Source organism: Mesitornis unicolor, unplaced genomic scaffold, assembly GCF_000695765.1.
Source record: "Mesitornis unicolor isolate BGI_N332 unplaced genomic scaffold, ASM69576v1 scaffold5139, whole genome shotgun sequence".
Lineage (NCBI taxonomy): Eukaryota > Metazoa > Chordata > Aves > Mesitornithiformes > Mesitornithidae > Mesitornis > Mesitornis unicolor.
Window position 1 is genome coordinate 1 of NW_010206404.1, and position 16095 is coordinate 16095.

The 16095-nt window shown below is 37.4% G+C and overlaps 1 protein-coding gene across 1 annotated transcript; it reads left to right on the top strand.

Moving 5' to 3' along the window:
• Positions 1-38: 38 nt before the first annotated feature.
• LOC104546356 (myotubularin-related protein 10-like) lies at positions 39-15860 on the top strand. The gene is made up of 4 exons (XM_010191730.1): positions 39-129; positions 1531-1591; positions 14584-14720; positions 15750-15860. Exons 1-4 carry the CDS (start codon positions 70-72, stop codon positions 15858-15860), a joined length of 369 nt encoding a protein of 122 aa, XP_010190032.1. The 5' UTR covers positions 39-69.
• Positions 15861-16095: the final 235 nt, after the last annotated feature.

Genomic DNA, 16095 nt, shown 5'->3' on the forward strand with positions numbered 1-16095 from the left:
GGGACGGGGCCTCCTGGGCCTGGCCCGCGCCTCCCTCCCTGCCCGTCGGGGTCCCCGCCGGCAGTGACGATGTTCTCTCTCAAGCAGCCCAAGCCCACCTTCAAGTCCTACGTTCTGCCGTTGCCTCAGGTAAGAGCCTTTTATTTCGGTTAGCGACTTGCTCGGCTCTTCCCTGCCCTGGCCCCGGTCTTGGCCGAGGTACCACCGCCGGGGCTGTCCTCCCCTCCCGGAGCGAGGCCTGCGAGACACCCAGACCTGTGCCTCTGCCGAGGTTACCAGCCTCCCGGGGCGGTAAACCGGCACCTGCGGGTCTCCGGAGAGGCTTCTGAGGAGCCTGTGGAAATCGTCTATCGCACGGCAAAACAAAAGCTGCGCGCTCGGTTGAAGTGCGGCCTCATGGGCTTTGAAGCTGCACACAAGCATAAAGTGGGTATGTGCTGGTGACAAGCCCAAACTTTGGTCGATGAGCAAAACTTTTTTTAAAAATACAGTTCCGTACTGATTAAAACCGATTGTTTTGAAAAGTTATGAATCTAGCTTCAGGTATTTGGGGTTGCTTTCCTCTGTGCTGGGTGGGGTTGGTGTTGTTCGCACCATGGAGTGCTTTGGTGAGAAAACAGCTGGTGCTTGTCAGCTATGCAAATGTTTAGACTCTCACTGTCGCCATCATTTAGCATTTAAATTTTAGCTGATGACATAAATAAGAAAAATCAAATATATTGTATATATCTCGAGTATATATAGTAGAATACTACATATAGTGCATATAGTTACAAATATAGTGGAGCCACCAGGATTTTTGTGTATGGTCTGGGTGTGTCATTGACAAAATCTAGGCCTTATATATTTATTTTAGACAAGGCAGGGCCTCTTCTAGCAAGGCATTTGACATGTTGACTCATTTGTGCTTTTTCACAATCCTTGATCAAAGTGAAATGTTGATGCAACATAGTTCTGGGTATTCCTAGTCCTTGGAAATCACAATATCGCTGTCATTGTAGGAACTATTGGTGTTAAGGTTATTTCACTGAAGGCTCCAGTCTTTTTATGGAGGTATTTTTATTTTAAAGGTTTGGAAGACAAGTATGTGTTGCAGGCTTTGGGTTTTCTTTGAAATTTTTCCTATGTCAGAAAGTCATGCGTGTTGAAAGATGGTCAAGAGTTTTGTGCAGAAGTAAATGTCAGTATCTATAGAGAGTTTGGTGTATTACTTGGGCCTTTATGGAATGTCAAGTCAAACTGTTTTCCGTTCATCCTGTGACTTGTTATAGCCTAGGTTACGCAATTAGTTGAACATTAGCACTTTAAATACTATATTATTTTTTCTGGCACAAAGCTAAACATAGACAAAAATGTTAGTATCTTTACAGAAAACTGTTGTTATGGTTGGATCCTAGCTCTTTATGTTCAGCTTTTTAAGTTAAAAGAGGAACTTTCTCCTTTGCCCTTGTAGGTTGGACTTGTGTCTGGCTGTAAAGTTCTGATTCTTAAGCAAATTATCTCTGTTTTCTCTTTTTTTTTTTTCTTCAGGCTGAAGACCATATCACTTCAGAACCAAGGATTAAAAAACTGGAACCAGTACTTTTGCCAGGTAAGCAAAAATTAGGAATTGGACAGATACCTCAACAAGGATATATTTAATATAATAGTATTGGTAAAATGTAAATGGTTCTCCCTGTTTTGCTGTGATTATTGATTTTGGTATATTTTAATCTTGGCGTGCTCCTTGAGGGAGTGTAACTTTTAAGTAGGAAAATATATTTGTATCTACAAGTATATATTTGTATCTGCATGTAGAGAAGTGTCCCAATTTGCCTGAAACACTAAAGAAATACATAAGCAATTTTGTAACACCTGTGTAGGCATGATGTAAATGTAGGTGTGAAACACTGGCTTGGTTTTATTGGAGGTATTTGAAATGAAACCATTTTAAATTTTGTAACATTTATGACAGCTTTTGGAAGACTCTTGATATTTATATTTTTGTCATGTAGTCAGACCTTCATCTGTATGCAGAACCTACTCCCATAGCATGTGTTGTAGTCTTCCTTTATTTTAAAGGAAAATATTCATAGAATTGCCAGTAGGTAGGTACGATTGACTTCTGTACTGGAAAACTTCTAATGCCATCTTCGTTCGTTTACTGTTATTGAATATGCAGCTGCTGCGTAATTCTGGAATTTGTAAGTGTCTTTAAGCCTATGCAGAGTAACCTTTTGTGTGTGGATGAGAAAAGCGATGTTCTTATTATTGTTTATAATTACATATCTGTAAAAATGTGGGATAGTCCGGACTTATATATTTTAATCAGAAATAATCTTTGGTAAGTGCTGTTGATCAATGAAATTTTCTAAAAGCCTTTTCAGACACCAAAGGAACAATCTACTGCTCTCAAGGCTACTCTTATTGCAGAGTATGCATCACAGTAATAAATTTAGCTTCGTTTCTAAGGGTAATTTTGAATTTAAAACAGAATACTGCCTTCCCCCCTCCACCCAGCATTCAGCTTATATTTTAACAAATATGAATTTACACACACAGAGTAATGTCAGAAGCTATTGCTATCATGTTGTCTGAGTCGATAAAACATGCTAACTTTCAGAGTGATCAGCAGAATAAAAAAGCTACTCTTAAAATTCCTTTCTGTCGCTGCTAATTTAGCAGTACTGGTTGGTATGTGGTATGGTCCAGTGAAGTACCTGAAGCTTAGGAAGCTGAAATATTGTGGAGGTCAGTTCAGCTGACTGAAACTCGTCATGAAATAAAATACAGATTTTGCTTGAGGCATAAATACCTCAAAATACATTGCTAAGATTGTTCAGTATTTGAAATACAGTTACACTTTTTTTGCTTGCAAAACTTCTGTTTACCACTTGGCATCTTATTGGTTATGTTGCAGCTGATACTCATCCAAATCTTTGACTCACAAGGAAGTGACTGCGTGTTCTTCCCTGAGACATTCCACAGAAAATGCAAGGCAGTATGAGTTTGCTTTTCACAAAGTGTGACATGCTTTGCCTTTACTGTGGGATATGTGCATGAGCCACCAACAAAAAACATCTTGTGTGCAGTGACTTCTTGCACTGTGGTTCATTCTTCATTCGTGAAACTTAGAAGTACAATTAAAATGGTGCTGATTTGGTTTGTTTTTCTTAACTGGTTTATATTTATCCTATGTTTGCATCATTTCCCTTGTCAGCACTGTCTTTGAAATAAGCATTTGATGGCTTTTGGGACACTAGTAAATTGCCTCAGTTATATAGAAACTGGTTGAAAGAGTATGACTTGCCACAGAATTAAAATTTCCTCTTCCTTACCATTCTAAGGTGTTATTTAGAATTATTTAATAAAACTCACTGCTTTGTACAGCTGCAGAACAAAATTTTTTCACTTTTGTGAGCATCAGTCTATATGAGGGTGGAGAGGGGAGTGTTCAGAAGTAACTTATGTTATATGACTTGAAACTCTTCCTGTTTAAAGTTAAGCACCGGCTTAAACACTTTTTTTTTGTTTCTGTCATCAAATGGTGCAGTAGAAAACGTTATAAACAAGCACACATTGTACTGTTGAATAGACTGGCTTTTGGATTTGTCATAATCCAAGTTTCTGGCCAAATTCCAACTCATGTAATTTTATTAAGGCTGACTTGCACTCCATTGCAAGCACAGTTTAAGTATGGTATTCCTAATATTCTGTCCTTAATGGTTTCGTAAAATTGCTTTTGCTTTCAGGAACAGAGAGCAAACATGAGCCCCTGAATGATTATTTTTCTGCTTTAATTGGTGGAGTTTTTAAGGTGTTCTTTTGGAATTAAATTAGCACAAGCAGTTACTGGCTCTAGTAATATTCAAAAACTGCAAATAGGTGCATTAAGCTTTTGATTCCTACAACATGGTCACTCAGAGTGGTTTGCTAAAAATTGAAATTCCAAAGTAGCTAAATACCCTACTGGCTAACTTGTATTTCTGTGTTGTGAAGGTTAAGAGAGGGTGTTCCGGACACGGAAATAATGAGTCAGGTTACCAAATAGGGAGGGTTTGTTGTTTGTTTCTTTTTTTAAGAAAAGGGCATTGGAATCGACTTTTAACCTGTAGAGTTGTTTGTTTTTAAAGCTTCCTTTGGTGCCCAGAAGAGACTGATCTCTCCAGCTTTTGGAACAACAGTCTGTATTTTCATTAACTGTGTGCCCTGAGGAGGGTGATGTATTAGGAAAAGCAGCAAACATAGTTTAAAGCGAGTAAAAACCTTGGTTGTAAATGGCAACACTGATACTGCCCTAGGGAAAATCAAATAGTTTTATAGAATCTGGTATAATTTCATTCCAAAACATGTAGTATAGGTTTACGATGGAGTTCTAAAAATGTGGTTTGTTGGTATTTTTTTTAATGTTTATCTTTAGGGTTCTGTTCGCCTAGCACAGCTTTCTGATCAAGAATTTTTGCAGGGTTAGTTGGAGAGTTGGCCTCTGTAACAGTTATGGGGTTTTTTTTCCCCTTTGTTTTGCATAGCTTGTTTTATAAGCATGTCAAAGAGGAACAATAGAGAAGTAGCAGGTAGTCTACCAGCCTAAGTGCCTTGCCTGGCTAGTAGGGAATTGGCTTTGTGTACTTCAGGCAAGAATGAAGTTTAAGTTGTTAAACTTGAAGGTGTGTTTTTTTCTGGTAAAATTGCAGTCTATTTTCCACAACAGTATCTGTAGCATTTTTGAGACATCAACTTAAGCATTCAAAAAACTTATGCAGCATAGCTGGAATGTTTTTGTGAATGGCAAAGCAGTGTGCAGAGAGGTGCAGTACATGAGTGGGTAATGACCCAGCCCGGTGTCTGTACTGTAAGCAGTGCCACACCATGGTGTAGATTAGATGAAAAAGGTCCTCACTGTTGCTCACACAGGGTGTTCTGCAGGAGATTATGTAAATAATGGAACATCTGATTAAGCGTGAGAAAAGGATTGCTTCTCCTGAATCTTAGTACACACTTGTAGTAATTATTTTAAAGAGCTTCTCCGTATACTAATTTGTGAGTAGATTAAGTTAATAGTTGTTACCTGTAAGTTTCTACGAAACAGCTAGAAATTATCTAGTTGGTTTTGGTTTTAAAACTATACAGTGAAATAAACTATACTAGAAATAAACTGAATTAGAGTAGTGGGCTTTTTATCTCTCAGATTTGCTCACGTTAAGCAAGTTAAAGGAATATTGGCAGTCTTGTCTGCACCATGTTTCATGGTCAGATCGTAGCAGTCAACTTCAGTGCCACCACTGGTCTGTGATCGCACCCGTGGTGGGTTTATAGATGGTCATAAGTACATCTGGACTGGGTCAGATGTCACCTCTTGCTGATGGTGTCTGCCAGCAAGCACATGGGAAGAAGAAAGAATGGGATGAGCAGCACTCCCTGTCTCCTTCAATGGAGGCTTGGGGTCTTTCCTCTTAGAGTAATGTATTAATGAGGAGATACAAGTGGGAAATTAGAAAGCATCATAAGAGACAGTGCTACCGTATTGTAATTGCTCTTGCTGTATTTCTTGTGTAAATTTATCTAATTGCTTTCTGTAGCCATGTAAACTTCTGTCACCAACAGCTGCATCTGGTAAGGAGTTCTGCAATTGAATTATATCGCTACAAACTGCATTTGTTTGTTTTAAACTTGCCATCATCAAGTTTCTTTGGATAAATCCTAGTTCTTGTATGACACAGCAAACATGAAGCCGTATTCCCTCATTGAATGTGACTTGTGATTTTCAGACTTGTGTATATATCTGCCCTGTTTTGCTTTCCTTTAGCTTAGTTGTCTTAGTTGACCCTAAGAAGGAAGCTTTCCGTAACTTTTATCATCCTTTTGATTACCTCAGCATCCAGTTGTGCTGTGCTCTTGTTGAGGCGGAAATCCATACTGTGTTCAAGATTTTTGCCACTGGCTTTTATCTAATGATGCCAATCTAATTGGCTTTACCCTCTGCTTTTTGGTTTGATATTTTTTTTGTATACCTTAGGCAACTGACTAGAAATTCAATTGAAGGAAGTTTTTTAAAACTGTGTCACAGAAAGTTTTAATCTTTTAGAAGTCTCAGATTCTCTTGCAAATTAGCTCCCAGCTCTTTTTCTATGTGGATTTTTTTTCCTGCCTTCTGAAAGTCCTTAGTACATTAAGTCATGTGTTCTGGAGCAGCTGCAACACATTTTGTGATAGAAGTAGTAAAGTACACTCTTTGGTGAGGCATCCTTGTGTGTTAGTACCCTGGGTATGTTGACTCCTTTGACTGCTTTGAACCCCTGCACCTCTTTCTTGGTGTTTTTTGTTTTGTTTGTGGTGTCCCAGAGCTGGAGACCAGAGGTCAGGGTGCTGCAGTGCATGATGGCAGCACTGTGACTGAGGAGAGGGTAAGAAACAGACCAAGTTAGTGAGGTTTATGTGTAACCCCACAGATTTGTCAGATCTGCTTTTTGTGGAATCATTTTGGTTTAACACCTCAAAGGGGAAACTGGGATTGTTTAATTGCTTGGTACAAGTAGTAATGCTGTTACTGTCAGTGCCTTTTTCCATGTATATTTCTGGAATGAGTTGATATTCAAGTAGGTATTGTTTGATCTGTTAAGGATGTTGTTCATCTGTTGATGGTGAGTAGTGATAGCCTATCAAAGCTGATAATAACTCAATATAACTTGTATGAAGGCAGTTTCTGGCTGTTTCCAAAGCATATTCAGGTTGATTCTCATTTCCAGTGCTGTGGTGTGCTAGCCAAGGCTCTCTTGCTCATTGTGCAGCTGATTAAGACATATTGCAGAGTTAGGGTTTTTTCCCCTGCATCAAGTTTCTGTATTCAAGTATTACTGTAGAAGTTCTTTTGTTTTTAAAGTTAGACAAATAAGTGAAATAGCTTTTATAATTTCAACTAGTTTTCAAGAGTCAGTGCCATACAAGAGCATGAAATTATTTTCAGCATTTCAGAACAGCCAGATTGGAAAAAGAGCATGGCTATTTGGAAGGCAATACAGTCCCCTAAAGCTTTGCTAAAGTAAATTTTCTTTGCTCTACACCAAGAAGATTACCAAAAGTTTTAGTAAAATAAATTATGAGGGTTTCAAATTGCAGATTTGAAATCTGAAAACAGCAGCTTTCTGCGAACTAATCTTTCATACTGCAAGAAGTTAAAAAATGAACCAAGCATTTGACTTATATTTAGAACAAATGAGGCACCACTTACAGTAAGTATACAGTAAATACTGCTTTCTATTATAGCTTGCTGTGTTTGACTCAGAGTTAATTTTCAGGCATGCTTTGGGTTCAGTTAACTGCTTGCTTTGTTTTTTTGCTTATTTAAGGGTTGGCATGCTATAAGTACTACTGAGACAATCTGCATGCAGAATCTAACTTCTGTATACAGTCTTACAACTGGATTTTACTGGATGAAGTCAGTTTGTTCTGCCTTCTTTGTTACGAATCCATAGAGTGCATTTCTTAAAGTTTCTGACTAGTAATATGTTTTGAGTACTTGTAAATACCTACAAAAACTCCTATTTGCAACAGATTAGCTGTAGGGCAATACAGAAATAATTCTTTAAAGTTTGAAAGATGAACATGCTTTAAAATGAAATATTTTCATGTTTTTGCATGTGCAATCTGCAGAACAGTTTCAAAGTCATTGATTTTTGTCCCACATATATATATGTGTGTATATATATATGTGTGTGTATATATATATATATATAAAAAATTCTACAAGTCATTAAACAATTGGGATAGATAGAATGTTAGTGTAGATCCTGAATTGTCAGCTGACCAAAATACTGGGTTTTTTTGTCTCCTGGCAATGACATTTGCTTCCAATGAAGCAAAGTCTTCAGCAAAGTAATTTCTAAGGAACGTTTGTTTCTGTATTGAATTATTTATTAAGGCAAACGTGACTAATTTATGCTAGACCCAATAATATATTACAGGTTCAGAACAGCACCTGTAACTTGTATTGGTGACATAATTATGATACAGCGGAGTGAAAACTGTAATCCTCTCAAATTGTTACCGAGTATATTGTCTAGACAAAGTCAGGCTTTGGGAGTCTGTAGTTTACGTAGCCAGACTGAAAATATGCAAAACACAAAAGGCTCCCTGCGCACAGGCTTGTCTGTTCACAATACAGAACTCTGACCAAATCAATGCTAAAACTTCTTTTGAGGGGGTTTGGTGGTAGGGTTATTTTAACTTGACCTAAAAGTACATACTGATGCCAGGATGAGTTGTTTATTACTGGTTTTTTTCTTGTCACACAGTTTGTGTGTTCCTTGGTGCTGGCACTTTTGTGTCCATCCAAAGAAAAAGCCAGTTCAGAGAGGTAATTCAGACAAAATCGAGACTGACAAAAAAGGAAGAAAAATACACAGTTAGAATTATTTTCAACTGGATCAAGTCTCAGCTGTGACTAACAAAGTCTTTCACAAATGGCAGTGCCAGCACAAGGGTTAGCGTGGGAATGGATGCTGAATATGGAACTGTTTCCATCTTAGGAGTAACACAAGTTGCTGGGTTAAAGCAATTCTGTAAGCATTACCAGCTCTTTTTAATCTTCTGTGATACTTTGATTTGGATCTAGTGGCTAATGAGAGCATTGCTTATGATGGATGTTTCCTTCCTGCTGTGTGAACTCCTGTTGGTTGCCTGTTCTACGTTCTTGTGTCCTTCACTGCATTTCTGGAGCGTGAGGGAAATGTTTGTGGAGCATTCCATCCTCATTCAGAAAAGTGATCCATTTTCAGATCTCCTGTGGTCCATTTCTTTTGCCAGCTTCACAAAGATTAGCCATTATTGGACAAATACTGGTTTTAATCTTGTTATTTTGCATGGGAAAATAATAGTTGTTCTTTGAAGACTTTCAATAATAAGTGTTTACTACTTCTGCTACTTTTTTCCTTACTGAGCCTTTCTAAAATCTAGCTAAGCTCTTATGATGCTCATTTTCTGTTTGTTAGCACACTAAACTATGCAATATTCATGTATGATATTTTAATAATTTTTCTAACCAAATTGGCAAAGCTCTTTTGGTGCCGTGCATTTAAGACACGCCACTCTCCAAGCAGTGGTTAGTTTTTTGTGAAAGAAAACCCAAGTTCTCCTGTTAAAAAAATGAATGCAAATAGAATATATCCAAATAGTAATTCATTCCCCAGTAATGGCAGTGGTGAGTTGTCCTTTTGGAACAACATTTTCACTCTGGGGTTTTTTTGCTTTCTGCAGTTGTACAGAAAATTAAATGTAGTCTGTTGTTTAATTATTTGTGAAAGTATTGGAAAATAGTGCGATGGGTGATATTTACCATAGTATGCAGTGGTTTTTTGTCTTCATATACTCTCTTTAAATACACTGTAAGAGCTCATGAAAATAAGAAAACAAATAAAACTGTTTCATCAATTTACAAATACTTTCTGAGTTTAGAAGTGGCTATGCACACTGAACAGAAGATGCATTTAGAAGTGGATTAGAGTCACATGTAAATGCTTGGTGCATACTAATAAACTCATACAATTTTGGTATTCTCTTTACAAGAGAACAGACAAGAAATGGCAGCTGTGAAGAGGTTCTAGACTTCAGTTACTTCATTAATGAAGTTTTGTATTGGAAATTCTTACTCGGATTCACAGAAGTTAATTATTTGGCAGTCATTTTGGAGCAGTTTTAGACTTAGATCTTTTTAAAAACAAGTTAACTCATTAGTGTGCATTTTCAGTGGTTAAATGGTTACTTGAATTAACTTTAGCTTTTTTATTGTGAACTTTTTAGACTGTCTTTCACATAAACAAGCTGTTTTCCTCATCTTAATCTGGTGTAATCACTATCAATGTTATAAATGAGGAACAGGGGTTTGGTTTCCCGTGTGTATTCAGGTGCTCAGTTTTTATGACTTTTTAGGTAGGAATTACATTACTGCCTCAAGTACGTAGTACTCTCTGTTGTCCTTAAGTCTATTAGTTGTTGAACATACACTAAGCATTCAGATTTTATTTAGAACTTGAGTGCTCATAGAAGAAAGCTTAAACCAATAAATCTGTTCTTATGCTTCTAGTGCAGCACTGGAAAAGTTCTCTTAGGAACATGTAGGGTACCTGCAAACTTATTAAGCCTGTAGGATTTGTGTTATTCATTTGTGGAGTCTGATTTCAGCCATTCATTGCCTCTGGCAAGTATCGGGTTCTTAATGTGCTAGAAATAATGTATCTTAGCATTTTAATGTGTGTGTGCACATGCTCTCTCTATCTATTGATGTCTATGTGTATATATATACATACATAAAATATTATGTCACTTTTAACTGCTTAGTTACTTTATTTCATTGTGGATCACTTTTGTATTCAGTCAGTATCGTTCTATTTGTTGAATACTCTTCAGGCTGTTTCTCCTTGTATAGAAGTAAGGTTTTGGTCCTAGATGCTGCTCAGTCAGCCTTCTTCCCTGAAAATGAAGGTTTTAAGATACACTGTTCTGCTGTATTCCTTCTGTATTCGTAGGCAGCAAAACCGTTGTAGAAATTTGTGGATGGAAGGATTTGGCAGCTGTTTCAGTGAGCAACTGAAAACCCAGAAATAACTTGATCTCTTTCTTTGTTGACATGTTTCTTGAATTTTAAGCTAAGATAATACAGAATGTTAAAATAGCAAACATTTTAACTGAGTATATAGGTGAAAGACTATTATTAGTACATCTTCTGCTGCTATTAAGAATTCAGGCCTTTGTTGCTAGAGAAAGTACAGAAATTTCCAATTACAAGTTCTAATGTAGTGCTAATTCTCACAGCTCTTGCTTAGTTTTTCAGATTCATCAAATTTACTTATTGTCTGTTTGCTGTTATTGATAACAAATACACAAAAAACCTAAGAATTTTTTTTAAATGCTTTGTGTGATCTGCATGTAAGTAGGCTATTGGATCCAGAGTGCCTGAGAGTAAGTTGGAAATTACAACCTTCATAAGATAAACGATCAGAAAATTAAACTTGATGCTGTGGGGTATGGCACCAAAAATGGCAAAAACCTTGTTCAATACTAGGCAAAACTGTGCAGAACATCCTTTATTTTAGGATGTCACTGAGTAGGGATGGATTTTTCAAATTTTGCCAAAATGAATTGCCCTGAAACCTAGACCAGACTCACTTAATATTGCTATAGGCTGAGGAGACAAAACTGGTGCTGTTGCACAACAGCTGGGATTCCTGTTGATCAATACTGATCACTCATTGTGCTGAGCACTGAATTCAGCATTTTTAGTCATGCCTCTGTCTTCAATTCCCATACGTGCACGCTCTGCTTTCTGGGTTTAATTTGGATGGTAGTGGGTTATGCTTTATGGAGGATTAGATAGATAGCATGAGTTCTCTTAACATCCAAAATATGAAAAAGTCGAATTGTAGGTACTTTTGAGAGGCTTAGCAGATTTTTTTTCTGAAGCTTAGCAGAGGCTGTGTTAAGTGGAAGGTGCATTACCGAAACACATCCTTCAGTCTCCTGTGGTTTGTTTTTTTTTTTAGTGGCTCAAGTATTCAGTGTAGAAATATTTTTATTAAACATGATTAGGCTTTATATATAAAGGTGCCAACCTGTAATTTTTCTTCTGGTTTCCTGTCAGAGTTTAAACAAACTGCTCTTGTCTCCTGAGATCATTCTTTGACTGTTGGAGTCACATGGAAGTGTTGACGGCTGTTCTGTGTCTGGAACAGCTTGTGACTGGAAAAAAGCAGCAGCCACATTGTAAAAATGTGCAGCGTAATAGCTCTGAATAGCGCTGTTGTTGACACTTGCATAGAAAAACCACCTACAAATAAAAGAAGGGTTCATTGTGTAAGACTAACGCATACTACTGTTGTTTATCTACTCTCCTAAATTTAAGTTTGGAAGGTTTGCACTTTATTCTATTTCTCATTGTAGATGTAATGAGGGGTAAAAGTGGGGTCGGTATAAAATTCCAAATCAACATTTAAAAATAAAAAGTTCAGTTTCTAGGTTTTTGAAAACTGCAGCTATTAAATTTGCATTGCAGATTTTCTCACGCCTCATTGTAAACGTTTAAGCCCTTCGGTCTGCACGTACTCTGTCTTGCCATATTGGAGTACTCGGGCTCAAAACTGAGATCTGTGTTAGGGCTGTAAACTTGAGTGCAAAGGAGAAACTAGACCACAACGTACAGAATGTATTTGTGTTGGATGAAATGAGAATAACTGCAGTGGCATTAACGTAGAATTAATATTATCTTCTTGTAGCTGCACAGTTAATGAGGAATGGAGGAAGGAAGTGAAAAGAATTGGCTTTGGTAGAAAGAATCTTCTGGCAGACATGTTTTAAACTGCAGTAAATTCAAATTGAAGTTTGTGTGAGAGCAGTAATGGATCTCTTATTTCTATACTGCTTTGTAGCATCAAAGTCATGAAGTACTGAAATAGTTTGGTAGTAGCAATTTGTGCTTTTAGCAAAAGTGTCTCCTGTGTGATACTAAAAAAAATACTTCACTTGATAGCAGGTAAGAGAATGTTGTATGGAAAAAATACCTAGGGAAGTTGCACTTCATTTCATGATGTATTCGGCTTTCTGTCCTTTTGTTAAAATTGCAAGGGGGACTGAGAGAGGGAAGAATAAAACTACTTGGGTTTAGAAGGATTGACTTTGTGGAGAGGGGAAGCTTTACAGGCAGAATGTGACTGAACTTGACATTGACTAGTTGAAAATTAACACCAACTGTGAGCAGGAATTACTTTCGTACTCAATTTGGGCTTTTGCAGTTAAGTAAACAGCTTATTAGAAGAAAATGGTGGGCATTAAGAAGTTTCAGGTCAAACTCTGCTAACAGTATTGAAACACTTTCATTACAGTGTTTAACAGAAGTAGGGCATGTGCCCCATTAAAATACATTGTTTTCAATTGCTGGAGATTTGACTGAACTTTGACTATTTGTACTGAAGCAGTCAGAATCAGGTATTTTTTCCCCAAATTCAAAAGCTTATTTAACCACAGTTTAGTAGTATTTGAGAAAAGACTTCAAAGCTTCAGCACATCTGTCATTTTCATAACTCCTGCAACTTCTGACATAGATTATGCATGTATGTGATAAACACAGGTCAATGAAACCTGTCCCCATACATCTTCAAATGGTCCCAGAATGCTCAACGTAATTCTGCCAGCTCAAGGCTACAGACTTAGTCCAGGAAATTTTTGTATCAGTTTATCACATCTGAACTAAAAGCAGAGACTCTGCTGCTATTCTTAGTGACTTCCAGGCTGATACCTAATCATTTTAGGGGCACAGAAGCTAGTGGGGCAGCTTAGCCAAATAGCTTAGGATGAGGAGCATGTGCAGAGGCTGGGTCTCAAGACTAGGAAAAGGTGTTTCCACTCAAGCATTTGGAATGCTAAAGACAGTTCTTCAAATGTAGGGTTTGCTGGGTACAGTGATAACTACCTGAGGAAAACACTCTAGATTAGGGGACAGATGGGAGGTTTAATCAAAGATATATCCATACTCACAGGGCATACAGATAACTGGTTACTGCCACTGCAGTCACCCAAAGAACTGACTGTTTTCTAGCAAAGCATAGGATGCTCTGAGATGACATTTCAGGCAACTGGACGTAAGTATGTCCAGTATATTATGAACAAACTAGGCTGTAGCCATCTTTAAGAAAAACAAACAAACAACGACCCTACAGCTAGGATAAAATCGCACTTTTCACGAGCATGCATCCACTCCCACACTCTTTATGGTAGACAGCAGCAGAAGGAAGTGGTTGATCTGACGACAGAAGCCAAAAGCCCTATACAGGAGTAAAATAAATGGCCAAGCTCACTTCCTGAAGTAAGAATGAAATTACTATTTAGCTTTCAGAAACATCTGTTGTGGAACTAAATAGTAACATTTTGTGTCCCTTTTTTTTTTCTTCCTAAATGCTCCTCAGTCTCATTTGCCTGTATACATTTTGTACGTCATAGCTTATCCCAGATGAATGAGCATGATTTTTTTTTCTTTGTTTGGATTTCCTGTTTTGCAAAAGGAAATGGTTGGTGTCCTTCATTAGATGGTCACAGTAGAAACTTTGAAATGGTGAGGAGTGTTTAATGTGTTTGTGTTCTGTTTTTTCTTTTAAGAAATCACCTGAAAAATCTGTTTAGAAATGCCAAACTGATGTGGACTGATTATTTTGACTTAATGAAGTTTGTAAAACTCTCTAAAGTACTTAACAATAGCCAGCTAATTTCAGTTTTAAAAATAAATACTCGCTGAAGTTCATCACGTGGATGTATGCCTTTGTTTGCAGGACAGCATTTTGTTGTTGTTTTGTATGCTTGTTTTCTTGGGGTTTTTGGTTTGTTGTTTTCTTTTCCTCTTAATTGCTGCACAGTGTTGTCTATTTTGGAATGGTAGTGGGGGTTTGGTTAGTTGGTTGGTTTAGGTTTTTGCCAGAGTGTTGTTAGTTAAACTCCAGGTTTACCCAGAAGATGTGTATAACTTGAAACAGATAAAGATGTAGGGGTTTTTTGGTGTTAGTCTTTGAATCGTTGTACCTACAAGATTATATAGGGTTCTCTTCCCCTCTTCTCTTTCTGTTTTAGGTGAAATTGTGGTAAATGAAGTAAATTTTGTAAGAAAATGCATTGCAACAGATACAAGTCAGTATGACCTGTGGGGAAAATTGGTTTGCACGAACTTCAAGATTTCCTTTATTACGGATGACCCAATGCCACTACAGGTTTGTTATTGCTCACATTACTACATCATGACAATTGGGATAGGTAAAATAGATTTAATTAGAACACAGTGAATGTGTCTCATAGCGGGTACAAATACAATGCCTTTTAAAACAAAGCAGACTAAGTGAGGTTCCACTGTCCTGTTCCAAATGTGTTGCTATTCCATCCCTTCATTGAGAATATCAGAACAGAGCAATGGAAGGCTTCATTGGGAAGTGGCTTTAGAAAAGGCAAAGCAGGAACTGTATAAAAACATCTTCCTCCTTGAAGAAGATAATTGCAAATCTCTCTTTGACTAGACAAGCGTCAGATCAGCAAAGCCTTTCATACATCCAACTTTTATTGGCATTACTGAGGGAGGACGAAGCCTTTGTCGAAGCAGAACATGTGACATTTAAAACCTCAATCAGTCTTTGAACAGCACAGCATGCAATACTGTTTAGAAATCCAGTCTGTGAGCTGTGTTAGTTTCAGTAGTTTTCACTTTCATTTTGTGCTTTTAAAAGAGTCCATTAACTGGGCATGTGTAAAGCTCTGAAAGTAGATAGATGCTTATCCAGTAGTGGTTAGTAGATTTGACCAAAGCTACCTCAAAAAACCTAATTTTTGGACATGAAGCAGTTGTCCAAGTTTATTTCTGAAAGCTGAATTAATATTTGTTATTCCTATTGTTACAGTAATAGTTGGAGATCTTTATCTTACATATACATACATACATACATACATATATACATATATATATATAACCTCAGATTGTATTGAATTTCTACCAGCAATTTTTGAGGCTAGTAAATTCAGTGCAAGTAGTGGGGTTATTTTGCATACCCCACTGGGGTTTCTAGACTGTTTGGTGTGCATTTACCAACAGGAGAGAGCAGTTTCCAGAACCTTTAATTGTCTGTAATAGGCAAGGGTGGTATGTGTCAGAAGTCTAGGCATGCCTGATTTCTGTCATGGTTTCTTCAAAGTTGTGCTGTATATCCGGTTGTGAACTGCAGAACTGCAATTAATGAGTTCCTGTATTTCAGAAATTCCATTATAAAAACCTTCTCCTTGGTGAACATGACGTCCCACTAACATGCATTGAGCAGATTGTCACAGGTATGTCAAAAATAGTTAAGTGTGATGACAGCCTTTAAACTTTCTCAGTTCAGAGCTGTTAACTGCCTCTTAGGTTGTGCAGAATTGTTGATGCTTAAGCATTAAGCTTCTCTGATTTGAAGAATTCGATTTATATAAAATTAGAATAAAAGCATTAAAAGCTGCATAAAACTTGAGGTGCCATGTGGGAGACGTATTTATTTGGTCCTCTATATTTGTTCTAAACTTAACTACTGTACTGACTCAACAGGTGTTCCAGGATAGACGCCTGTT